The sequence below is a fragment of the Cyprinodon variegatus genome, unplaced genomic scaffold (assembly GCF_000732505.1).
Source record: "Cyprinodon variegatus isolate N-32 unplaced genomic scaffold, C_variegatus-1.0 Scaffold152, whole genome shotgun sequence".
Classification (NCBI taxonomy): Eukaryota; Metazoa; Chordata; class Actinopteri; order Cyprinodontiformes; family Cyprinodontidae; genus Cyprinodon; species Cyprinodon variegatus.
Window position 1 is genome coordinate 351,066 of NW_015150605.1, and position 13,246 is coordinate 364,311.

Below are 13,246 nucleotides of genomic sequence, written 5' to 3' on the forward strand. Positions count from 1 at the left end.
ATAGGGTGGCTAATGCCAAAGAAAGGATGACTGAAGCCACCCTTAAATAGGTCTAACGACGCTTATGATAGAAAGGTAGGATTTTCAAGTTTAAAACAAGAAGAGACTTGTAGGCTTACTTTACATAATTTTATTTGTCCACCTCAATTATATAAAATCCCTAAATATTAAACTATTAGAGGCAATGACTTCTTTTGCAGGGTATTCTAGAACAGTTTAACAGGCATTGAATAGGATTTTGGCACCAATGAGGGGATTCCCAAAGAGCTTCTAGCAGAAAACTTGGCATAAGCATAAAATGATGCATCTCCCAAGTCCTCTGTCAGGTCTGTGATGGATTTTTTTTTCCTGTTTGGAAAGACATACATTTCTGGCACTCTCCATCTGCTTACAGTTCCTTTGGCCTGGCATTTCTGCCACAGTCCTCCTCTTCTCAAGTCTTCTCAATGTATCAAGCACACACAGCACAATGAGCAATTGTGGTTGGGTGCAAGGTCTAGACAAGGGGACTCAAATGTTTTCCAGGCCAAGGACCTAACTGATGGCATGATGGAGCGGGCACCCCCTAATTATATATATTGTATGAAATTGTGTTATATCAAACTGGTCCTATAGTCACTCTATTACAGCTGGAGTCATGTAACGAAAGTAATTTTACAATGAGATTATTAAAGTATTTCAGTTTCGGATTCCTCATTGATGTTACAGGTGTTGTGAATTAAACGGTGCCCAGCTTGAAAGAGCTCCTGTGTGTCGCTGAATGTGTGCGTTGATGATTCTGCCTTCATGTATCTGTTTACTACAGCGTACTGAATTCATGTTATTGTGTATTTAAAAACATTTTAATTAGTGGAAAAAATGGCAGGGGGGAATATAAAAAAAAAGTCTAATCAACCAACACTTTCGTGACCCCAATGCAGTACCTCTCTGGTACCCCTGTCGAAGACCTCCGGTCTAGACCATAACACGAGGGGAAAGCAGCCAGAGGAAAACACCTAAAGAACATTAGACAGCCCAAGGAACTACTGATCAAAACAGCTTTAAAGATTAAAAAACGGCTCCTTGGGTAAAGAATATGATCAAATTAAAGAGGGTCAGAGCATGGTAAAAAGTCATATTTTCAAATGTTTCTCTCTTGGGCACATTTAGTAATTCAATGTATTTTTCCATCCAGCAAAGGCGTGAACCCTCTTTTATTTCAGGAAGACAATTACATGAAAAACCACTGTGGAGTTCAGGCATTTTGCACCAAGGGAGAGCTGTTTTATTAGAAAAGGGATATGCGTGCTCATGTGTGTTTGTGGGTCTTTGTAAACGTGTGTTTCTTGGAGGCCGAAGATTTCAAAATAATTCATTAAAAAGACTCTGGAGGAATGCTCTGATGACATAACAACCGTCTCAAATCTGGCACAAGGACTGTCAATGCAATTTCAACAAATTCATGTTTCACTGGAGGCAGACATGGGCAATCCAATAGTCTCATTCAGTGGTCTGTGTGTACAGATAACATACATCTTAGGCTCCTCATTCAACAGGAGAACTACACTAAATGACCACTCTTCTCACAAAGAAAGGACTTATCTTCAATAGCTCTTGTAGAGCATTAGATAATCTACTGAGTCATTTCTCCTCTCTTTCATTGATCTGGAACGTTCAAAGCAACACTTATTATTTATTGCTGAACTAGATAAAGCTTTGATGTGTATTTTCTCTATAACTTGCCTTCCATCAATGTCTGTTACAACAGTTAGCACTACTAGTGCTGTAAAACCATGTAACGTCCTATAATACATGAGGGAGGTTTGTGGGTGATTAAACAATGTCAGGTTAGGCTTTTACATATTTTTAAAGAGTTTGCATAAATGTAAGATATAACAAAGTAACTCTTAATCATGATTGCAAAGGTATTATCTTTTAACTGTGCTTTATGCGGTTAGTAATTGCCCAACAAAAATTGTATAATACTAACAATGGCTGTTTCTCAATATGTGTACTTGTGCATTCTCATGTGCAAGTGAAATGTCAGCAGCCCTAGTAAAGATCACTTTCTGCTGTATTGTTCAGTGATATAAAAGAGTGAAACATTCCTTTAAGGGAGGAGAACTATGTTAAGTTAAGTTTGAAGGTTACCAGAAAGTGGTTAGAGAGGACAGGGTTGTAAAAAAAAATACTGTATGTCTTCACAATCAGTGCAATAGTTTTGCACAAGGTCCAAAGTATGAATATATAAATGTGTGGGATTATGCACATTTTGAACAAAGCAAACAATGCTGCATCTAAAATAATCTCTTTCATTATTGGCATACATGTTAAAATCCCCCATTACAATTTCCTTGTTAGTATAAGGATCTGCTGAATGATACAAAGTTATAAACTGAAATGTTTTGTAGCTGTAACATTTGGTTGGGGTAAACTAAGAGTTAAATGTTAAAAAAACAAATAACATGACACAGATCAATTGTATTATCACAGATCAAGTCATTAACTAACAAAACTATTGAAGAGAGATATCTTATGCTAAATGAACTACATTTAATTTAATTGTAAAACTTTTTTCTCAATCAAAGTCATTTTGATATTTTAATTTATTTGAGCTTGGCCGTGGGCAAGACTGTCTGAATGGGGTGATGGTTGGGTAAAAGTAGAAACTTAAAGAGGTGTGTTACACTACGATTCTGCTAACTTGTCTGCACCCTGAACTGTTAGGGTTTTGGAGGGCAAATATATTTGGCCAGATTCCTAAAAGAAAAGCTGCACCATCCAAAGTGGGATGGAATCTCCAAATCAGAGCAGGTTTACCTCAAAAATTTAGCTGATTCTAAATGTAGCCCACATAATTTTTAGGACATTACCTAGACAGCTAGCGGTTGAATGACAATATTCCGCTAAACATGTCATCACTGGTCAAACCAGGGAGAGGGCCAGAGAAAATTATGCAGACCAACATTGTTTTGGCAAACTTAAACACTTAAATAGAATAAATTTTAGTGAACTCCAACTGCCATTATTGAGTGTCATTACCACCATTGTGAATGACAATTATACCGTATTTAACATTATACTAACCAGCAAGCAAGGGCAGCACATTCTGGTCAACTGCAAACATTTGACTATGGTCCCTGGTGTCAATAATGCCACATTTCCAACTATGGAGCTACCAATTAACTTCTCAGTGGATGTGTCACTAAGTGGGCAAAATGTATTAGAAATGCAAATGGATTCATGGTGACCAGAGGACAAAGATCTAGGACTATGCTTTTCACATACCGTCATCCAGTAGTTATGGATTCCTGGCTGGTCAGGAAATGCTGGAGGACCACTAAATGGAAGTGACCTTGGTCATGATGACTCTGAGCTGTTAGCTACTGGGCCTGGTCAAACTCCTAGATGTTCACTAGTCAGAAGCAGGGACTCTAATTCTCACGCCATTGCCACCAAAGCTACATAAATACAACACTTGCATGTACCATTATTGGCAAAGGAGGCAGAGGAAACAAAGTTTAAATAGTGTCTGCCATGGCTGTACTGTATATCCATCCATCCATCCATCCATCCATCCATCCATCCATCCATCCATCCATCCATCCATCCATCCATCCATCCATCCATCCGTTTTCAGTCACGCTTATCCCGAGGGGTGCTGGTGCTTATGTCCAGCTGTGTACGGGCGAGAGGCGGGGTAAACCCTGGACAGGTCGCCAGATAATCGTAGGGCAACACAGAAAGAGAGGACAAAAACACACACTCACACCTAAGGAGGATTTAGAGAATCCAATAACCTAAAAGTCATGTTTTTGGACTATGGGAGGAAGCTGTTCATCCTCTTTATGTAAACATGTAATGTTGTTCATTATGATTAAAACCTAAAAACAGGAATAAAATGACACACAAAAAATGCACAAAAAACAATTTCCTAGTATCTATTTATTTCTGTAGCATTTATTGAAAGCTGCAATAAAAAAAAAACATTATGCAACATTAGCATGTAAACTTTTTTTTGCATCAATATTAGTTACCTCCACCAAGGACGTTATGTTTGTTTTTCTGTCTGTTTTGAACATAACTAAAAAAAGGCATGGAGGGATTTTGCTGAAATTTTCAGAGGAGGTGAATATTGTGACTGGAAACAAAGGTTTATGTTAAAGTGATGATCCAGACTACCATATGGATCCAGGATTGTTTTAAAAGATTGTGTGAATACAGGTATTAGCTTAAGGTGAAAGTTACATTTCGTCAGGGGAATAACTTACTTGGTGGACTTTTTTTAGGCTGGAAATTATAATTGGCATATATTGAAAGTCAGTCCAAATCAGAACCTAAATATATTCCAGGACTATGGACTTGTACTCACAGTACCCCGCAGATTCATCGTACAGAAAAAATACATCCTTGCTGCTTTGAGAATAACTGGAAGAATATTTTTATAAACCAGGGGGTTAATGCATTCTACTTGCCCTCTCAATACATTGCAAAATTTTCTACCCCAAGGAGGCTGAGGATCTGTTTTAATATCCTTCAACATTGCTGGGTTTTCACAGAAATCAAGGGATCATGACCGTGAAAAAATTCATCTTTCAAGATCTCCAGGGACTTCACTGTGGTAAAGGCAGAGGAGATAAAGCAGTGTCCCAAACTAGCAGCTTCAGGCAGGTTTTAATTGAAAGAAAATTCAACAAGGACATTTCCTAAAGACACAAAGCTTTTATGTCAATGACATTACAGACAGAACTTTTTTTATTTTAAGTAAAACAAAATCTTTTTTCATCAAATAGTTTTTTGTTTTTTTTGTTCTTTTATCCTGATGAAATTTGGAGAGAGGTTGATTAGACATCAGTTCTGGAAGATGTTCTGATCCGATTGGCTTTAGTTAGCTCGTGATGGATGGTTACAGATAAAAAGATGGTTCAGTCTTAGTCCTCTCAGTGAAGTGCATGGCCCCTTTCCAAACACAGTGATTTCCCGGAAGGGTTTCTGTGACAAACCAAGCAGTACATCAGGCTTTCAGCATCACAACTCTAACAAGAGTAAAATTGAGATCACTCTGTTGAGGGTAAAATCTGATCAGCTTATTATCTCAAGTGAGCATCATGTTAGCTTTATGCATCATTGGAGAGGATGAGCTCTTTTTGGTAAGAGCGACTCTTAGATATTGTTTCTAATCAGGAGAAAAATCAGTATGCATCATTCCTTTAAGGTATATGTCTACAACAAATAGGCAAATGATAAACCCTTTTTCTCTTTTAAATTGCACAAGCCTGTCTGGTGAAACCACAACATTGTGTGCACATGCACACAGAATCTCAGAACCATAGAGGCATGAGTAGTCTCGGTTCTTTCATAAGTGTCTTAGGCGGGGTAGTGGAAGACTGAGTATTATTTAGAGAGACTGACTACTATTTCCAGCCCTAAATGGCTGCTTTTACAATACAGACTTACATAAAAGCTCTGCCAATTTGTGGAGACGTAATTGCCCCCAGTTCAGATAGATAAAGATTTTACCATGTCACTCCAGCTAATGAAAAAGAAGCCAGAACAGAATACATAAAGCCTGACCCCTACTGTTACTAAAACAGTTGGCACTTCTTGATGACAGCAAACACTCACACACACTTACGAAACACTTACTGCATACTTCAGAAAAACAAAAGACAACTAGTTAAATGGTGAGCAACAGATAAGTTTCCCTCCTTTCAAATGCAGCCCTGGGTAAATTCCAATATCCAAAATCAGCGCTATGCTTGCTATACAACTGTGTATAAATTGTGTTTTGCATTCTCCTGTACTATTATTTTTAAACCATTGATGACAGATGAGTGCTTTGTCACAGATCTTACCCTTGACTCTCATTCAAATATAGTATTTTCAGGTTGATAAGAAAGGCATACGTACTGAACATGTGGGCATTACAGCCTGAAAATATCTGAAAGTTATAGCTTAATGAGTCAACAATCCATCAGTTTGTTAAAACTGTTTGTTTATGTCAGCAGACACAATTGATGCCCTCTAAACCTTAAGAATGACATTAGACACACCTGAGAGAGTTTGATATGGGTTGAATATTCGAAAAATATCATGTGGACCAGGGGTGAAACAATTAATTGGATTAATTATGATAAATTGTTTATTGAAATATCATCAACTAATTTAGTGGTTTAATAATTTGTTAAATGGAGTATAGAGACTCTAAAACATACCTTTAAGATGAAAAACTTTTTTCTCCATCAATATGCTCAATCCATAACTCCTCATGTGGAAAATTTTAAGCTTTCACTAACCGATTATTAATTGATTAATCGAAAAATTTATCCAGATTAATCGATTAGCAAAACTATCATTACTTACAGCTCTAATGTGTAAAAAACTCTCGGGTATATTAAAAGTACCCTTTGAATGAGACAGCAGCATGTGTGTGGACTTCCTCCGTAAGGTGGTTGGACTCAGCCATAAAGATACGGAAAGAAGCTTGCTATTCGGTGGGAGCAGAAGTTAAGCCACTGCTCCTCTGCATTGAATCAATTGCTTTTTGCCCAACTCCACTACTTTTTGAACTTCAGCCAGCTTCTTTGTTCCCTGTCTTTCCTCCCTTGTCAGACGGATCAATTCAGGTGTGTTTGACCTCAGTAGCCATGATGACATTGGCCAGACACACATGGATTAATCAGTCTCTCCAGTAAAGAAAGACAGCTCAGACAACACAGCTGACTTAAGTTCAGGAAGTAGTGAGGTTGGGCATAAAGCCCATTGAGGTAGTTAAGGCATCTAATAAGGAGGTTTCCTGGGTCCCCCTTTTGGAGCATGAGTCACTAGGAGATGATGATACCTAGAATACCCAGAACACACTGTTAAAACAATATTTTTTGTCTGGCCTTTGAAGGCATTGAGATCCTACCAGTGTTAGATGATATCACATAGGACAGGGGTGTACCTTGCTTTTTTTTGGTAAATAAAAGATGAATAGATTTACACATTTTTACTTTAAGTTGTTTGGGAAAGTATTCTTATACTGTGAAAATATTGTAACAAGAGCTTATCACACAGTGATTATCTAACCTTACACTGGGACAAGCCTACCTGGTTACCTGGAAAAAGGAATCTATTTTGCAAGGAAGAAATAAAAAATCCACAAAGAAAGACTGGGACTTTAACTCAGGGCCTTCTGTCTATGGGACACCTGTGCTAACCATCTGATACCATGCAACCCGAATTCTAACAGAAACAAAACAACTGGCACAGAAAATATGAATCAGTGCCCATAAAGTAATAATAATAATGCTTGTTAAAATATATTTAAAATAAAAGGAAAATAAATGCACATAAAAGTTCAAGCACCACAAAGAACTTTGTGGTCTGGTGCCAGCAGAACCACCTTCTGGTTAATGCAGGGAAAACCAAGGAGCTAGTGGCAGACTTTGGCAGAAGCAGATCCACGTCCCTGACACTGGTGAACATCCAGGGAAAGGACATTGAGATAGTGGACTCTAACAAGTACCTAGGTGTTCATCTGAATAACAAACTGGACTGGACTCACAACACTAAGGCTCTGTATAAGAAAGGTCAGAACAGACTCTTCCTGCTGAGGAGACTGAGGTGTTTTTGAGTGTAGTGGGTGCTCCTAAAGACCTTCTATGACTCTGCTGTGGCATCAGCCATCTTCTATGGAGCTATCTTTTGGAGCAGCGGCTTATCTGTAGCTGAGAGAAAGCAACTGGATAAGCTGATCAGGAAGGCCAGCTCTGTGACTGGATGCCATCTGGACTCCAATCACAGCAGAGGGAAACAAGAGGACCCTAACTAAATTAATATGTCTGTTGGATAATGTTTCCCACCCCATGCATGAAGCCTATTGCAGAACTGGAGAGCTCCTTCAGACTGTTGCACCCTAAATGCACCAGGAAACGTTATCACAGATCCTTCCTCCCAGCAGCTGTAAGATCTATAACCATGACTGTTCCCAACAACCTCAATAAGTTGTTACCCTTGTTGTGTGATATGCCATGATCAAGCTTTTTGGACATTGGGAGCCAATGTCCATATTTCCTCTTGACATGATGACCAGAGAAGAGAACGCAAGCAAATTTGCTACCCCCCCCCCTCCTTTTTCTAGTCACAGGAACTCCCAGAGAGGTGTGACCAACCACCTCCCTCTCTGTGTGGACAGAGAAAATCACAGAGAAAACCAGATTCCTTGTCTTTGCCTCCTCTCCCTTCCCCATGAAGCTGGGGTCTGCTTTGGCTGGTTCTCCACTACAGTGAGATGCGGGCCCAAGGGGACCCAGAATCATCAAGGAAACTGACCTTTCAGAACCAAACTGCTGCAAAACAGACCCCATTTCTCCTGAGTTTTAAAACTTATAGAGCCAGACTGGACGAGAAAGCCTGCCTTGATTAGCAACTGAGACAAAGAGGACCCCTGCTGTGAGACTGAGACAAAGAAACCCCTGGCTGTTGCTGCCCTGACTGCTGAGTTGCAGCTGGGTGAAACTCAAGCCTTCCAATGGACATGGACAAAAAGGTTTGCAGATCTGGCATAATTAGGGACAGAACAAGCAATATGTCTTTTGATGATCATCATCATTTCATGTGTTTACTGATGAGTAAAGACAATGCTAACAGGATCGATCACATGCTATGCTATGCTACCCATTAATCCTGATTTTGCACAGTTTCTACCTTAGTCAGTTAAATAACATGCTGCTGTCATTTTGCACATCTCTGATGTTTTTGCTATTTTCAAATATCCATTACTGTAAGAATGTCCATAGCTGTATATTGGTTATATATTATCCAGGTATTTATATTGTTAAAACACTGTACAGGAGAGTATTTTATTTGTTTATATTTTTAACTCTTCACTATTGTTATTCTTATAAGCTTTTCTAAAGCCCACATTTGTGGTACCATTTTTTAAATAATATTTTTGCAGCTTTAAAACACCTGTTTCGCCATTGTGGGACAATAAAGGGATTTTCTATTCTAAGTTGTGTTAAAATAGAAAAAAAAAAACACTTTCAAAAACTCACACAAATAATTAAACACTCAAGCCACTTACTGTGCTCCAGCACCAGCTGTGGCAGTCTGTTAATGGTCTCCATGGCAACCACCCTCTTCTGGTCCTGGTCCTTATCATCCAGGTGACTGAGGAGCGGTGATATGAAGGGATAATTGAACCCGTTTCCTCCATTACTGACGGCCAGCGCAGATTGAGGCTGATGCTGCTGCTGTGGATAGTGATGCTGCTGGTGGTGCAGATGATAAACTTGATGAAGGTGTAGTAAGTCATTGGGGGCGTGACCAGAATGCCGGTTGGCAAGTCCGTTCATTTCCCCTGCTCCGCCCCCTCGAGCTGGCCCGCTTCCTTTCCGGCAGATGCATGTGCAGCGGAGATGCGAACGGGAGAGAGCAATCCAGCGGCAGAGCCGTCGCCATGCTTTACGACCCAAGTGGGCCAGATATCGGATGATCTCCTCGTAGCAGCTCCCGGGCTGACTGTCGCTTGCCAGCGTGGAAGCTGATTGGTGGAGCTGCCGGGCTCGCTCCTCTGATTTCATTAAGGCATGTTCTCTCTGCTTAGTTTCAGAAAACTGGGTGGCAATGACGACCAGGCACAGATTGATCATAAAGAAGGAACCCACCTACCAAACAGTGCAAACAACAGTTTCAGATAAGTTTAACATTTTGGGATAAATCAGTGGGAGTTTTTTTTGGACTACTTACAATGATGAGAAAGATGAAGTAAATGAAGTTGTAGAATGAGTGTGCATCCATGACGTAGTACATGATATCTACCCAACCCTCCAGGGTAATAACCTGAATAAAATAATTCAAAAGTAACCACAGTGGGAGGCAGTTAATGATAATAAGTATCAACTATTCAGTTCTGTAAATTAATTCTGCAAAGATTTTACCTGAAATATAGCAATCCATGCATATCCGATATTATCAAAGTTAATAGCTCCTTTATGCGGGTTTATTTCCCCAGCTCGGCACTCGTTGTAGTACTGGTACCAATTCACACACGACACTGGCCCATCTACAGTGAGTCCCGTCTCAGAATGGGCATCTTCCGCACTCAGAGAGCAGTAGGTCCGGCCCACACGACGACGAGGCACATCAGAGCACCGAAGCATCCCATTTTCCCTCTCCATTGAGCAGATGAACGGATGATCATCTGTGCCATCAGGCCGATAGTAACCATTCAGGAAGCTGATGTTGTACCTCCTTAAAAGATATAACATTACAGAGCAAAACTTTTAAACAAACAAAACTTGCTTCAGCTTTTGAATAATTTGAAACAGCTTTGATCATCTGTTTTCCAAGTTTAAAGAGTATCTATTGAAGTATGTCTAGTGACTGTGGCAGCTGATATTATCCTGATATTCAAACAATTCATTCTATCTAACTTCTATATGAAAGGTCAGGAAATACAGCAAAAAGGGATAGAATATAATCAAGTACTAAAACACATATCAGTGAAGTAATAGGGAAATATTCCATTGTTAACGACATTACTCACAAATACAATTCTGAGAAGTGAGTCATGCATTTTAACTAAGCTTGCCTAGGTCAACGCTTCATAGCCTTGTGCTGCATTTACAGCTCCCCGTTTTTTACTATACTGTAGGTCTCTTCTAGCTTTCTACACCCAGAGAAAAATGTATTGCTCGATTTTCTTTGCCCAGTTGCATTTGTGAACATCAACGTTCATGTCTTACTGTACCACAGCTCCTCCTTTACATCGCGCAGTAGCTCTAACTGTGTTTTGAGAGTTTTATCTTTCTGTGGAAGGTAAAAAACCCTGGTCTCTAGTCTATTACAGGTTTTAACATCTCTTTGGTTGTTTTTCCAGGATTGTCTTTTATTTAACTCTCTCCTCCTTTTCATCAATTCTGACCATTTTGACGGTCAGAGTAAAGAAAAAAAAGGCAACCCCACAGCATTATGGTGCCACTACTGTGTTTTATTGAGGGATGCTATGTTTACGGTTATGGCCATTGCTATTGTTATTCTACATATATTTGTTTTACATGTAGGTTAAACAGTAAGGTTTTGTCCCCATCTAAAAAAAAGGATATTTTAATTAGTTTCTTGTTTGCTGTGACCTCTACATGGCTTGTTGCAAACTACAAGTGTGTTTCAGTATTAGCCACTTCTGTGTTTTTTTTCAATCTGTCATAAAAGCCAGATTTCCTGTATACATGACTAATAGTTTATTAGGCAGCAATCTGACAAATTATAAAAATGTAAAGCTGGTATGAATCATTTTGTCAGGCACTGTATTCTGAGATTAAATTAAACAGAAGGGGGCTGTATTTATTAATGGTGTGACTACTAAAGGAAATTGATTGCATTGGATTTTATTTGTTTGGTGGTAACAGAATAAATAAGTGTGGAAAACATGCAGACTACACTTTTTAGATTTGATTTATAAGACAATCTTTGGAAAGGTGTCATTTTATTTTTACTTTACATCCATTACATATTTTCATTGTTTTATTCAGTAAACATGCGAATAGTGCAGAGTGGTTGTGACACGATAAAATGTAAATAAAATCAAGGGGTGTCAGTCACAGTGATCTTTGGATTTTTAAATCCTAGGATTCTATCAATATTTAGATGCTACTTTAATGCCTTTTTAACAAAATGATGTTCAATTTGTTTTTAGTTGTATCGGTTAAGAAATTAGATCTTTCAATTTTTGGAATTGAACATTAAAAACGCTATTTGAAAAAAAATGATTTATTGATATCCGAATCATGTTTGGTTAATAAATAATTTCAACAGCTTATTGAATTCCAGGAAAGGAATTTGTTTTGACTAGAATAAACAGACGGTATGAAGCACACAGGGGTGGAGACTGAAGAAATGAGCATAAACACAGAGGGAGGGAAATATGGATGAAGGGAATGGAATTAAACAAGGGAGGTTGCTGGGAAAAGATAGAGAAGCAATAAATCATTGGTGAAGAAAGGGGTTCACAAAGGAGTAATGCTTTGCCTCTTCTTATTAGGGAAGGTCATTTTGCGTTCATGAAAAAGCAAACACATCCAAATTGCAACACTAGCAATAAATGTAAGGAGAACAAAAAGCTTTGAGCAAAAAGGTAAAGGTCATTGTGCAAATATACAAGAAACAGTGCAACAGCACTATAGCTGCTATGTGTGAGAACAAACAGGAGAAAAGACTCTGAGGGAAAGTTCTGATCAATTCAGCTCAAGGCTGTTGCTTCCGGGGTGAAGCATCGGAGATACACATGTAATGAGTTTCCTGTGTTTTCTGTTCAACACTGTTCCTGATTTTAGAGTCAGAGTGAAATATTCAGCTAGGATGCATTAAAATATATTATTGCCTTTAAACATACATTAGGAAAATACTCGTGTGCATTTCTTTACCTTGATTTTTGATATTTTCATAAGTGATATCTCGTAACGCTGCTGTCTTGTGGTTTGTTCTTGTTCATTGCATCTATACCAGTGTCGATCATTGGGGTCCTCGCAGGTCATAAAAACAATCCTGTGCGTTTCTCCCTCTCAGCAGACAGCCAGGCAATAAACCGTTTTACTGCTTGCACATTTAATATCTTCACTGCACGCATGCAACATAAATGTTCATATCTCAGGTTTGCCAGTGTTTAACACCAGATATTTTCAGTTTCAACCACCTTAAGCACTGACGTTGGCAACAAGGCAATAGGCTCTGTCAAAAGAACAGCATATAACAGCTTTTTTTCAAGCTGGAGGTCAACAACAATTAAACTGCAGTGGGACTCATGTTTTATATCTCCTCCGTTACTCATCTTACTTCAGGACAGAACAATACAAGTTGGAACATGCTGAGTTATCAGTGGAATAGCACAGTTTTGTCTCACAGCTTCATGTTGGAGGATTGCTAAAGGGCTATTTCATAGTTTTGAGTCAGTTGGCTCTGGATTTGATCAAGTTTCAAATATTTCAAAACATGAAATATTTAAATTGCTCAGACTCTTTTTACTCCTCATGAAATATAAACAATTCAATTCCCGCGGTTTATTTTGGTAAAAGGAGTCATGTAGAACTAAACAAGCATGACAAATTCCAATATACAGATTTTTTAAACTCTACAGTTATTGCAGAATTATCAAAATTATTAATTAATCTTTTTGTAGACATCTCTCTTTCTGATGAACCTACTATTCCTTGTTTCGTGATCTTATGTTACTTCTACTCACTATTTACTCCTAAACCCCAAAAGAGCACAAAGTGCCTGGATA

The 13,246-nt window shown here is 38.7% G+C and overlaps 1 protein-coding gene across 1 annotated transcript in view; it reads right to left on the reverse strand.

Moving 5' to 3' along the window:
- Positions 1-13,246, reverse strand: part of cacna1h (calcium channel, voltage-dependent, T type, alpha 1H subunit) — a 114,237-nt gene that overhangs the window by 63,923 nt on the left and 37,068 nt on the right. Inside the window, exons 7-9 of the mRNA XM_015377340.1 lie at positions 9,906-10,218; positions 9,715-9,807; positions 9,050-9,632 (exon numbers count right to left, since the gene is read on the reverse strand). Coding sequence (XP_015232826.1) covers positions 9,050-9,632; positions 9,715-9,807; positions 9,906-10,218 — 989 coding nt within the window. The remainder of the gene's footprint in view (positions 1-9,049; positions 9,633-9,714; positions 9,808-9,905; positions 10,219-13,246) is intronic.